We start from the raw sequence: 12,839 nt of genomic DNA, 5'->3' as shown, positions 1-12,839 counted from the left end.
CCACAGATTCTCAATTGGATTGAGGTTTTTGACTAGACCATTCCAAGACATTTAAATATTTCCCATTTTACCACTCGAGGGTTGCTTTAGCAGTATGTTTTGGGTCATTGTCCTGCTGGAAGGTGAACCTCCGTACCAGTCTCAAAACTAAGAAAGACTGAAACAGGTTTCCCTCAAGAATTTCGTCGTATTTAGGGCCATCGATCATTCCTTGAATTCTGACCAGTTTTCTGGTCTCTGCCGATGAAAAACATCCCCACAGTAGGATGGTGTTCTCGGGGTGATGGGAGGTGTTGGGTTTGCGACAGACACAGCATTTTCCTTGATGGCCAAAAAGCTTAATTTTAGTCTCATCTGACCAGAGTACCTTCTTCCATATGTTTGGGGAGTCTCCCACATGCCTTTTGGCAAACACTAAACGTGTTTGCTTATTTTCTTCTTTAAGCAATGGCTTTTTTCTGGCCACTCTTCCATAAAGCCCAGCTCTGTGGAGTGTATGGCTTAAAGTGGTCCTATGGACAGATACTCCAATCTCCGCTGTGGAGCTTTGCAGCTCCTTCAGGGTTATTTTTGGTCTCTTTGTTGCCTCTCTGATTAATGCCCTCCTTGCCTGGTCCGTGAGTTTTGGTGGGTGGCCCTCTCTTGGCAGGTTTGTTGTTGTGCCATATTCTTTCCATTTTTTAATAATGGATTTAATGGTGCTCCGTGGGATGTTCAAAGTTTCTGATAATTTTTTATAACCCAAACCTGATATGTACTTCTCCACAACTTTGTCCCTGACCTGTTTGGAGAGCTCATTGGTCTTCATGGTTCCGCTTGTCGGTGGTTCACCTTGCTTAGTGGTGTTGCAGACTCTGGGGCCTTTCAGAACAGGTGTATAAATACTGAGATCATGCGACACTTAGTTAAATAAAGTCCACCTGTGTGCAATCTAAATATGTGACTTCGGAAGGTAATTGGTTGCACCAGATCTTATTTAGGGGCTTCTTTGCAAAGGGGGTGAATACATATGCACGCACCACTTTTCTTTTCTTTTTTGTGACTTTAAAAAGAAAAGTAATTTTCTTAAATTCACTTCACCAATTTGGACTATTTTGTGTTTGTCCATTACATGAAACCCAAATAAAAATCCATTTAAATTACAGGTTGTAATGCAACAAAATAGGTTTTGAACGCCAAGGGGGATGAACACTTTTGCAAGGCACTGTATCAAGAGAACATCCCTACTCATCCCTACTGCTTCTGATCTGGCAGACTCACTACACACACATGCTTTGTTAGTAAATGATATCTGAGTGTTGGCGTGTGCCCCTGGCTATCCGTCAATAAAACATAACAAGAAAATGGTGCCGTTTGGTTCGCTTAATATAAGGAATTTTTACAGATTTTTACCTTTGATACTTAAGTATATTTTAGCAATTACATTTACTTTTGATACTTAATTATATTTAAAACCAAATACTTTTACTCAAGTAGAATTTTACTGGGTGACTTTCATTTTTACTTGAGTCATTTTCTATCAAGGTACTTTTTCCACCACTGAACATGATTTCTTACATAAGGCAACGCAAACCAATGACACCGGGTGACAATTAGAAACAACTACATGCTCCAACAACCTGTTCATCTATTTGTCCCTTGAACTTTGAACACCAGGTTCTGGAGTTTTGGGTTGGCTTGGAGGGAAATCAGGGGGCTGAGTAATGAAATGACCTTTATCCATGCTCTGTAAACATTTTTGGGACTGTTAGCACAACACAAGATTGAGATCTGAACTTGAATGTGTTTTGAGCAAGAATAGAGGATAGATAAAATGGCAGTTTCCCTAAAATGGCCTTATAAATAAGAATGTACCAGTGCTTGACCCTGCGTGTTGCTAGTAATGTCCACCAGAGAGCACTGTAGAGATCACAATGGAGAGTTAGACATCTCTGATTGGTGACAAAACGAAGGGCTGTAAGATACAGAGTCAAGAGCCTTCAGTGTAGAATTTGAAACAAACTCCCAGATATTTGGACGTTTTGACGTTCTCTATTGAATGTCCTTCCAAGGTAATTACATGGTTTTCAGAGTGTTTAGTATTGGAAAATAGCATGCATTTTGTTTTAGAGGAATTCCGAACAAGATTAAATCATACAAATTCTGTTAACTTCTTATGGCTGCAGGGGCAGTATTGAGTAGCTTGGATGAAAGGTGCACAGAGGTGCCCAGAGTAAACGGCCTGCTCCTCAGTCATAGTTGCTAATATATGCATACTATTATTAGTATTGGATAGAAACCACTCTGAAGTTTCTAAAACTGTTTGAATTATGTCTGTGAGTATAACAGAACTCATATGGCAGGCAAAAACCTGAGAAAATATCCAAACAGGAAGTGGAAATTCTGAGGCTGGTGGATTTTCAACCAAGCTTCCATTGAAATCCCAGCGAGATATGGATGAGTTTTCACTAGATTCCACTAGATGTCAACAGTCTGTAGAACTTTGTCTGATGACTCTACTGTGAAGGGGGGCCGGGTGAGAGGAGAATTAGTCACCACTGCCATGAGGTGACCATGCGCGTTCACATAAGAGGGAGCTCCGTTCCATCGCTCATCTGAAGTCAATGTAATTCTCTGGTTGGAACGTTATTCAAGATTTATGTTAACAACATTCTAAAGATTGATTCAATATGTTTCTACTGACTGTTACGGAACTTTTGGACATTTCGTCATGTTTTAGTGAACGCGCTTTGTGACTTTGGAATTGTTTACCAAACGTGCTAACCAAAGTAGCTAATTGGACATAAATAACGGACATTATTGAACAAATCAAGCATTTATTGTGGACCTGGGATTCCTGGGACTGCATTCTGATGAAGATCATCAAAGGTAAGAGAATATTTATCATGTAATTTCTGGTTTCTGTTGACTCCAACGTGGCGGCTAATTTGACTATAGTTCTGAGTGCCGTCTCAGATTATTGCATGGTTTGCTTTTTCCGTAAAGTTTTTGGGAAATCTGACACAGCGGTTGCATTAAGGAGAGGTATATCTATAATTCCATGTGTATAACTTGTATTATCATCTACATTTATGATGAGTATTTCTGTTGAATAGATGTGGCTATGCACTGTCACTGGATGTTTTTGGAACTAGTGAACGTAACACGCCAATGTAAACTCAGATTTTTTTATATAAATATTAACTTTATCAAACAAAACATACATGTATTGTGTAACATGAAGTCCTATGAGTGTCATCTGATGACGATCATCAAAGGTTAGTGATTCATTTTATCTCTATTTGTGCTTTTTGTGACTGCTATCTTTGGCTGGAAAAATGGATGTGCTTATTCTGTGGCTTGGTGGTGACCTAACATAATCGTTTGTGGTGCTTTCGCTGAAAAGCATATTTGAAATCGGACACTTTGGTGGGATTAACAACAAGATTACCTTTAAAATGGTATAAGACACATGAATGTCTGAGGAATTTTAATTATGAGATTTCTGTTGTTTTGAATTTGGCGCCCTGCACTTTCACTGGCTGTTGTCATATCATCCTGTTACCGGGATTGCAGCCATAAGAAGTTTTAAATGACGTTAAAAGCTGTTTGATTCTTCTCAAAAAGCTGAAGTCAAACTGCTGCCACCTGAATAGAGAACAGTGTCATCTACATAAAAATAATCTGTCTCACCCGAGCACAACTCTACAATGTCCGACATACAACAACCTGCCTTAACACACTGGGTTCAATATGACAGGTAGTTCACAAACCACTCTAGAGCATGACCAGTAATCTGAATACACTCCAATCTCTGCACCAAGACAGTACCGACCACAGTGTCAAACGCCTTTGGTAAGTCTATGAATACAGATATAAAATGCAGCTTCTTATCCAAAGCACAGTGAATATCATTCAAAACCTTCAAAGTTGATGTGACAGTTCTGGGGCTAAACCTAAAATCTGATTGCATACCACTCACAATATTATTTTCCTGGAGGTAGACCTTAAGCTGCTTATTGACTAGGGACTTCAATACCTTTGCCAGAACAGACTATTTAGATATGGGCCAATAGTTATTCAGTGGAGTGGCATCACCTCCTTTCAAATGAGGTAGGACAAATGCTGATTTCCACAACTTAGAGATTTAATTACATTCTAGGGTGAGGTTAAAGATGCATGTTAAGGGGGGGGGGGGGGGGGGCAACGTTTGCTCAGAGGTAACTATGTAATTGCTATTGCTGGATGAACTTTCTAAAAGCTTATTGCTATGTTTGGGGGACTAGAATAACAGACAGAGAGGAATCTAGCATGCTCTCTATGGAATGTATAATAATCAAGATCAATAAATAAATCCTCTGGGTAATTCATCTTTGCAAATGTGTAGGAAGCAACACACTTCTCAATGAGCGTTGGGGGATAAAGATGTTATAAGGCATCACCTTGATGTACTTGAGAAGAGGTAACAATGAACACGTTTTGGAGGGCACACACATTATAGTCTTATCAGATAATATAAGGTAAAGCTTTAGAAGGAGAAATCTTGCTGCTTAAAAGTGAGGCCACTGGTAACACCACTGAGTGCCACTGGTAACACCACTGAGTGCCACTGGTAACACCACTGAGTGCCACTGGTAACACCACTGAGTTCCACTGATAACTCCACTGAGTGCCACTGATAACACCACTGAGTGCCACTGACAACACCACTGAGTGCCACTGACAACACCACTGAGTGCCACTGACAACACCACTAAGTGCCACTGGTAACACCACTGAGTGCCACTGGTAACACCACTGAGTGCCACTGGTAACACCACTGAGTGCCACTGACAACACCACTGAGTGCCACTGATAACACCAGAATGTCATCTCAAGAACTTCAACTGGACGAAAAGGTATTTTCATCATCTAAAGAGTCAGACAGTGAATTGTAAAGAATAAGGAGGAGGAGAAGACTGACATTTGGGCTTTTCTTCGGAGCTACACTAGGCTACACTACGCCAAACATTAGGAACATCTTCCTAATATTGAGTTTCACCCCCTTTTGCACTAAGAACAGCCTCAATTCATCAGGGCATGGACTCTACAAGGTGTTGAAAGCATTACACAGGGATGCTGGCCCATGTTGACGCCAATGCTTCTCACAGTTGTGTCAAGTTGGCTGGATGTCCTTTGGGTGGTGGACCATTCTTGATGCACACGGGAAACTGTTTAGCATGGAAAAAAAACAGCAGAGCTGCAGTTCTTGACACAAACCAGTACACCTGACACCTACTAACATACCCCGTTCAAAGGAACTTAAATATTGTCTTGCCCATTCACCCTCTGAATGGCACGCATACACAATCCATGTCTCAATTGTCTCATGGAATAAAAACTTTCTTTAACCTGTCCTCCTACCCTTCAGCCACACTGATTGAAGTGGATTTAACAAGAGACATCAATTAAGGGATCATAGTTTTCACCTGTATTCACCTGGTCAGTCTATGTCATGGAAAGAGCAGGTGTTCTAAATGTTTTGTATAGTCAGTGTACGCATCAATTGTTGTTTGGTCTTTTTGGAGCAGACCTTTAATTGTCTTGGACCAAACAGGAATACATCTTCTACTACACATTTTAATGTGATTGAAAATCTAAGATGACAATAATGACCTTTGTGAAGAGAAAGATGAGTGACTCTTCAAAGTGTACTGGAAACCTTAAATCTGGAATCCACATTAGGGGCAAACAGTGCTACGGTTGGCCCCAGTACATTTGTTATTGTTTTTGTTTTGTTTATGAAACAGGAGGAGCATTCAACAATGTGTAAAAAATTTTATATATTCAGCTGTTCTATTGCGCATGCAATGATGTGCAATGATTTCAAAGGAACAAATAATATTGTTTGAAGTAATTTCTTTGTTGTAATATCACAAACGGACGTGGCAGTTTCACCATTACTGACTCCAGCTTTAAGGGGAGGCAGCAGTGCTACATGGTATCTTCAGGGGTAACTTTACCTCTCTAACTTCATATTCTATTATTTTTCAAATGAAAGCCCCTGTGAAAACTGTCAGACAAGACTGCATTCTTCCCAACATTAAAACAGATTGATATATGGCAGGAAGTTGATAATCAAAAGCTTAGGAGTGTATGGGACAGAACTTGAGGGTACAATAAATGAACAGTAAACCTGAGGAGTGGTTCTGAGCCACTTTAGGGTTACATAAGGTGGATTATAATCAGGTTCTAAAAAGGACACCTTACTATAATCATTATTTTGTTAGGTTACAGGCTTATTCTAAAATGGATTCAATTGTTTTTTCCCCTCATCAATCTACACACAATACCCCATAATGACAAACAAAAACAGGTATGTCATTTTTTCCCCCTCTAATTTATTACAAATAAAAACTGAAATATCACATTTATATAAGTATTCAGACACTTTACTTTGTTGAAGCACCTTTGGCAACGAGTCTTCTTGGGTATGATGCTACAAGTTTGGCACACCTGTATTTGGGGAGTTTCTCCCATTCTTCTCTTCAGATCCTCTCAAGCTCTGTCAGGTTGGATGGGGAGTGTCACTGCACAGCTATTTTCAGCTCTCTCCAGAGATGTTCGATCGGGTCCAAGTCTAGGCTTTGGCTGGGCCACTCAATGACATTCAGAGACTTGTCCCAAAGCCACTCCTGTGTTGTCTTGGCTGTGTGCTTAGGGTCGTTGTCCTGTTGAAAGGTGAACCTTCGCCCCAGTCTGAGGTCCTGAGCACTCTGGAGCAGGTTTTCATCAAGGAACTCTCTGTACTTTAATCCGTTCATCTTTCCTCGATCCTGACTAGTCTCTGCCGCTGAAAAACATCTCCAGTGCATGATGCTGCCACCACCATGCTTCACCGTAGGGATGGTGTCAGGTTTACTCCAGACGTGATGCTTGGCATTCAGGCCAAAGAGTTCAATCTTGGTTTCATCAGACCAGATAATCTTGTTTCTCATGGTCTGAGAGTCCTTTCGGTGCCTTTAGGCAAACTCCAAGCGGGCTGTCATGTGCCTTTTACTGAGGAGTGGCTTCCGTCTGGCCACTCTACCACAATGGCCTGATTAGTGGAGTGCTGCAGAGATGTTTGTCCCTCTGGAAGGCTCTTCCATCTCCACAGAGGAACTCTGGAGCTCTGTCAGAGTGACCATCAGGTTCTTGGTCACCTCCCTGACCAAGGCCCTCCTCCCCCGATTGCTCAGTTTGGCCGGGCGGCCAGCTCTAGGAAGAGTCTTGGTGGTTCCAAACTTCTTCCATTTAAGAATGATGGAGGCCACTGTGTTTCTAAATACCTGTTTTTGCTTTGTCATTATGGGATATTGTGTTTAGATTGATGGTGATTTATGTATTTTTTATCCATTTTAGGATAAGGCTGTAATGTAACAAAATGTGGGAAAAGTCAATGGGTCTGAATACTTTCCAAATGCACTGTATTGAGAAGGTTATCCTTGCTCAGCTACCTGCACAGGGCAACAGACAGAAGGCACAGACAGAAGGCACAGACAGGCAGCTATCATATTTTGGCAAAAGGTTAGCTAACTTCACCATAGAAGTCTGGCATAGACCGGGATAATGCCAAATTGTAAGAATGATTTCTGCGACACAACACAATAATTACCAATATTTCCATCCAAAAACAAGAGAGGGTGTTGTTTGAAGACAAGGTAGCATGGTTTCAGAGGAGCGTGAGTGGGAGATATAAATACGCTCTATGCCTCTGCATCCACAAAGGTAAGATGAGAATAGCAACTGTATGTGTGGCCTGTAGAAAGGCCTGAGACACTGCACACACACAGTTATCTATGTGTGTGTGTGTGTGTGTGTGTGTGTGTGTGTGTGTGTGTGTGTGTGTGTGTGTGTGTGTGTGTGTGTGTGTGTGTGTGTGTGTGTGTGTGTGCTCATTCTCTGATATGATTTCAGAAACAAAAATGCACCAGTGTTAACTAGCTAGCTACTATTTAGTATTCATGGGAATATTGGCGGTTAGCTGTGAAGCACAGAGCTGATAAGGCTAGCCAGTGAAGAATTGAGATGTGTCTCTAGTCTATCACCCTTACCCCATCCTCTGCCTTTAAATGATTCAAATGTACAGTACCATCCAGATTTCAGACCTTACAGAGTTTGAAGAAGTTACGAGAGAGAGAACAGAAAAAGACAGCAAAGTTATCTAGCTGAACAAAGAGACATCTATGGAGTTCAATAACAAAGAGCTGCAAGTAATAAGCTAGTCCTAAATATATCAACAACGATAAGCATTGTATTTGGGACAAATCATTTGCTAACCCTGAAACCTCAAGTAAATCTTGTAATGAATAATGTGGCAATTGAGCAGCTAGAGTAGACTAAACTGCTTGGTGTAACCCTAGATTGTAAACTGACATGGTCAAAACATATTGATGCAAAGGAAGCTAAGATGGGGAGAGGTCTGTCTGTGATAAAGCACTGCTCTGAAGTCCTACAGGCCCTTGTTTTATCACACTTGGACTACTACCCAGTTACATGGTCAAGTGCCACAAAGGACATAGGCACATTACAGTTGTCCCAGAACAGAGCAGCACCGCTGGCCTTTAATACTGGCTCAAAGTAGGAGAGATTGACTGCATCACTACTTGTCTTTGTGAGAGGTATTGACGTGTTGAATGCACCGAACTGTCTGTTCAAACAGCTAACACACAGCTCAGACACCCATACATACCCCACAAGACATGCCACAAGCGGTCTCTTCACAGTTCCTATATCCAGAACAGATGCTGGAAAACGCATACAGCCATACTACATACAGCCATGACCACATGGAACTCTCTTCCACATCAAGTAACTCAAGTGAGCAGTAAAATCAAATTTAAAAACATAAAACCTCATGGTAGAACGCGGATACACACACACATACGCACACACACTAACACATGCACTCTCCACACACACACACAGCAATATTGTAGTATTGTAGTGTTGTAGTGTAATATAGTAATAATGTCTTGTATGATGTATTGTTTTATTTATTATGTAGGCTGTTGTGTTTTAATGTAATTGTTTTAATCCTGCCTTGGCAGCAGCTAATGAGGATCCTAATAAATACTAAATAGCCTATTATTTATTTGTAAAGTCTAATCCTTTTTAAGCTTGCTGAATATTCCAGTTGAGAATGCAAATAGCCAGTACGATGCAAGCCTGGAGTATTCATTAGAACAGGAGAAAACTATCACCCTGACAACTGACTTTGACCTTTCTCTTGAGTCTTGATTACCGGAATGTTCAGCGAGTGTTGGGCACAACCTCTGAAGAAATAGATACAGTACATCTAGAGACTCCCCACACTGGCTGATCTTTGAAGGATCCAGTACAAATCGAAAGACTATTAGCAAGATGTTCCTTTGACTTCCAATTTGCATACCGGCAGCTACAGAGAAACAGAGTTTATTGTGTCAAACACTTATTTAGTTCAGATATTATTTCACCTCTGGTTAAGTCTATGATACAGAAACTCACAAGAATATTGAAAAGAAGTTCAATTAACACTATCTGATGGGAAATTGGGGACGTATGTACTGTAGACTAATCTCCAGACAGACAGACAGAATGTCATCCCTTCATCAATCAAACAGTCATACTGAAATGTGATTGTGTTCATGAGATGTTCTGCTGAAGCTACTCAGCACACATGTTAATCCCATCCAGGAACACATCATCAGTGCCGACACATTACGGAAATATCCATTCAAAACTACCCAGAGGTCTTGTCTTAAAACCTACATCAGAATCACTGCTAGCTAGCCAGAGCCGTCTGCACGGTCTTCACCTGAACAAATAGGCAAAATCACAGGCTTCGTCATGCACTTGAGGGGGTGTTGCTTACTAGTGCATATGCGTCACACACATTTTCTTTCTAGCAGCCCAGGTGGGAAATTGGAAGAAAAAAATAAATGTATATTGAATTGCCATCTGCAAGGGCTGTATATTACATTTTAATTAGAACAATTTAACCAGATTTAACTTGCAAGATGGTCTTTAAGGTCACACGGAACGATTGCCATTGGTCCTGAAGCATTTTCACACTGATATCCTGTTGTCTATAAGCAACAAATCAATGATGGTTCTTTATTGGCCTTGACAAGTATACAATATACAGGATGCTCACTCATATTTTCTACATTAAAAACCCATCAAATATTCAAACAGAAGTTCCAAAGTTTTGCCTATATACACAATGACTCCGCCATGAGCCATGACCCTTACTCAGCCACCACCAACAAAAACCCTCAAGTTATAAATAAATGTTTAATTTGTCTACAATGGTCCATGCAAATGTTAACTGATGAGGATGTTGCATGTCTTACAAGTGAACATTGACATCAATGACCAGCAATATATTAGCATCAGGTTGGGTAAGATTGTGTTTCCTTTTTGTCCTTTTTCACAGAAAAGCTTCAAAATTATTCTCATGGCATTGTATACAACTCAACATGCAGACTACTGTGAGAAAAGAGAAAAACATGTATGCACTCACTAGTGTAAATTGCTGTGGATAAGAGCATCTGCTAAATGACTAAAATGTAAACTGTAAAGACAGAAGAAAGCTCGAATAGCTCCCGATGTCTGCATGACAAGATATTCTCTAATGTTAGGTGAAATAAATACATCTATTAAGCTATAAACTGTCTGTCAGTGAGCAGCGAAAAGGATCAGACTCAGCCCTCACTGTCACAGCAAACATCTGTAGATTATCCTGACCATGTCTTGAATAAATGGTGTAGTTTCTTAAAATGTATTTTAAATAGTTTATTAACATATTTGTCTACGATTTATGAATAACCCATACACTAGTAAAACATTCCATACCTGCTCTTCTTGCTTTTGAGTTGCATTTGGCTCCTTGGGAGTAGTCATGATAACTAACTACACAGCGTAGAGATCACAGCTGTCAAGTCCTGAACAGACAGGTGCGGAGTGCTGCGAACCGTACCGTGCTTTACATTTCAATGCAGAGAGAGAGAGAGAGAGAGAGAGAGAGAGAGAGAGAGAGAGAGAGAGAAAGAAAGAGAAGAGAGAGAGAGAGAGAGAGAGAGAGAGAGAGAGAGAGAGAGAGAGAGAGAGAGAGAGAGAGAGAGAGAGAGAGAGAGAGAGAGAAAGAAAGAAAACAGAGAGAGAAAAGAGAGAGAGAAGAGAGAGAGATAGAGAGCGCTCAACTTCACACCAATCCCCGAGATGTCACACGGACGGACGCCTTTTCTTGTTTTGACAACGAGTATAATTTGGTAAAGCAATCATCGCTGCAGCTGACTGCATATGGCACTGGCAGTCGCTTCAGCACAGAGAAAGTGACATTTGGTGGGTGGTCGAGCAATTCAGCTTTCACCATTATTATTGTTATTATTATCACCATCATCATCACATCTGATGTTCAACCAGTTCTCTGACCACTTCTGCACCAGTGTTGCTGCAGATGACTGTTGAAACTTGACCCCAAAAAGTGTAATAAAAATGCATTTCCAATATCCTCCTACAGTAATAATATGGTGGATCAAACGTGAAGGTAAAAGTGAAATAGTTAGGCTATCAAAATAAACAGTGTTGTCAGTCAGATTTCTTCTCTTTTACTTTATGAATAATTAAATATTTTGCACTGAACTAAAGATTCATCTACACAAGGTGTTCTCCAAATGAGGCAACTATGCAAATAGGGTTGGAATTGAAAGCCAGAATTACAAACATGCATAAAAATAGAAAACATTATACTACACACCCACAAAACTAGGAACCACCATCAATGCACTTTCTTTAAAAAAGTTATACATTTGTCTGTCTTAAAACCTCTAATTTATTTTCTGTAACACAATTAAGCCCAACTAATTAGACAATCCTAACATTTTGATCACATTGACATTGTTAATTAATGTTGGCACTGTTCCTACCCCTCTCCTGCTTTTCTCCCTCCTAACGCTTACAGCTCTTGCTCAAGGCTAATTCATGTTGAACCACGTTTTGCCCTCTATATTGTCCTGGAGTCCCTGTGCCTCCGCGGTACCCATGGGAGCACACGTTTCTTCCTTCAACCACAGAGCCTAATTTTAGAAGTCTGCCAATCAGCCCTCTCCTCCTCCCCACTGCACAATGAGCTGTGAGGACTGAGGAGCCTTCCGCTCTGAGACCTGATGTGTCTACCTATTCAGCTCACTTTGAGCAGCCGGCACCCCAGCCCTATTGCCAGCAATGGCGCGCATGGACACATGCTCACATAGAAACACGGGTCTGCATTGCTGGGGAAGGTGATTCAAGTTTCAAGAATGAGAATGTGAGTTGTTACATGATCTTAGTTATTAGTGTTTATGCTTTTCAGGTTCTCCTCTATTCATTACTAGAAGAACTTGAAAACGTCTCTGCACACTTCTAGTCAGATCCACACTTATTTTAATAGTAGCTCCTGTAAGCTTTCAGCTTGCTTTGATGAAGGTTGACTGACCGAAAGCTTAGATACTATTAAAATAAATGAGGATCTTACTGGAAGTGTGAGGAGACTTTTTCCTGTTTCTCCAGTTTGGCATTTTATCTCCAGCACCTTCAATAATGGCTTTTGGCTGTGCAGTAGATTCAGCCTATTATCCTCATTTCAAGTTTCTCCAGTTCCTCATGCAATCATTACAACTATAGATTATGAGCCACTGGTGCTGCATAATTTGGTAAGCAGCAAGTTTATAAGATTGGAGCTCTTGACTTTTCCTCACTTTATAAACTAACAATGATGTAGTCCGGTGGTCTGGTAAATAATATTGTGTGCTGATTTAATTGATAACCATCTACTCTATCTGCAGGTTGAGGGAGCACATATCCTCACCTCTTGAGAC

At 40.6% G+C, this 12,839-nt stretch overlaps 1 protein-coding gene across 4 annotated transcripts in view; it reads right to left on the bottom strand.

Moving 5' to 3' along the window:
• Positions 1–12,839, bottom strand: part of LOC139550693 (A-type potassium channel modulatory protein DPP6-like) — a 177,040-nt gene that overhangs the window by 70,629 nt on the left and 93,572 nt on the right. Inside the window, exon 1 of one of the 4 annotated variants that reach the window (XM_071361770.1) lies at positions 10,837–10,971. The exons of the other annotated variants lie outside the window; for them this stretch is intronic. Coding sequence (XP_071217871.1) covers positions 10,837–10,884 — 48 coding nt within the window. The 5' untranslated portion in view covers positions 10,885–10,971. Of the gene's footprint in view, positions 1–10,836; positions 10,972–12,839 lie in introns of those variants that run through there. 4 annotated transcript variants of the gene reach the window in all.

This window comes from Salvelinus alpinus, chromosome 23 (genome assembly GCF_045679555.1).
Source record: "Salvelinus alpinus chromosome 23, SLU_Salpinus.1, whole genome shotgun sequence".
Classification (NCBI taxonomy): Eukaryota; Metazoa; Chordata; class Actinopteri; order Salmoniformes; family Salmonidae; genus Salvelinus; species Salvelinus alpinus.
This window is presented reverse-complemented; position numbering and strand designations above follow the sequence as displayed.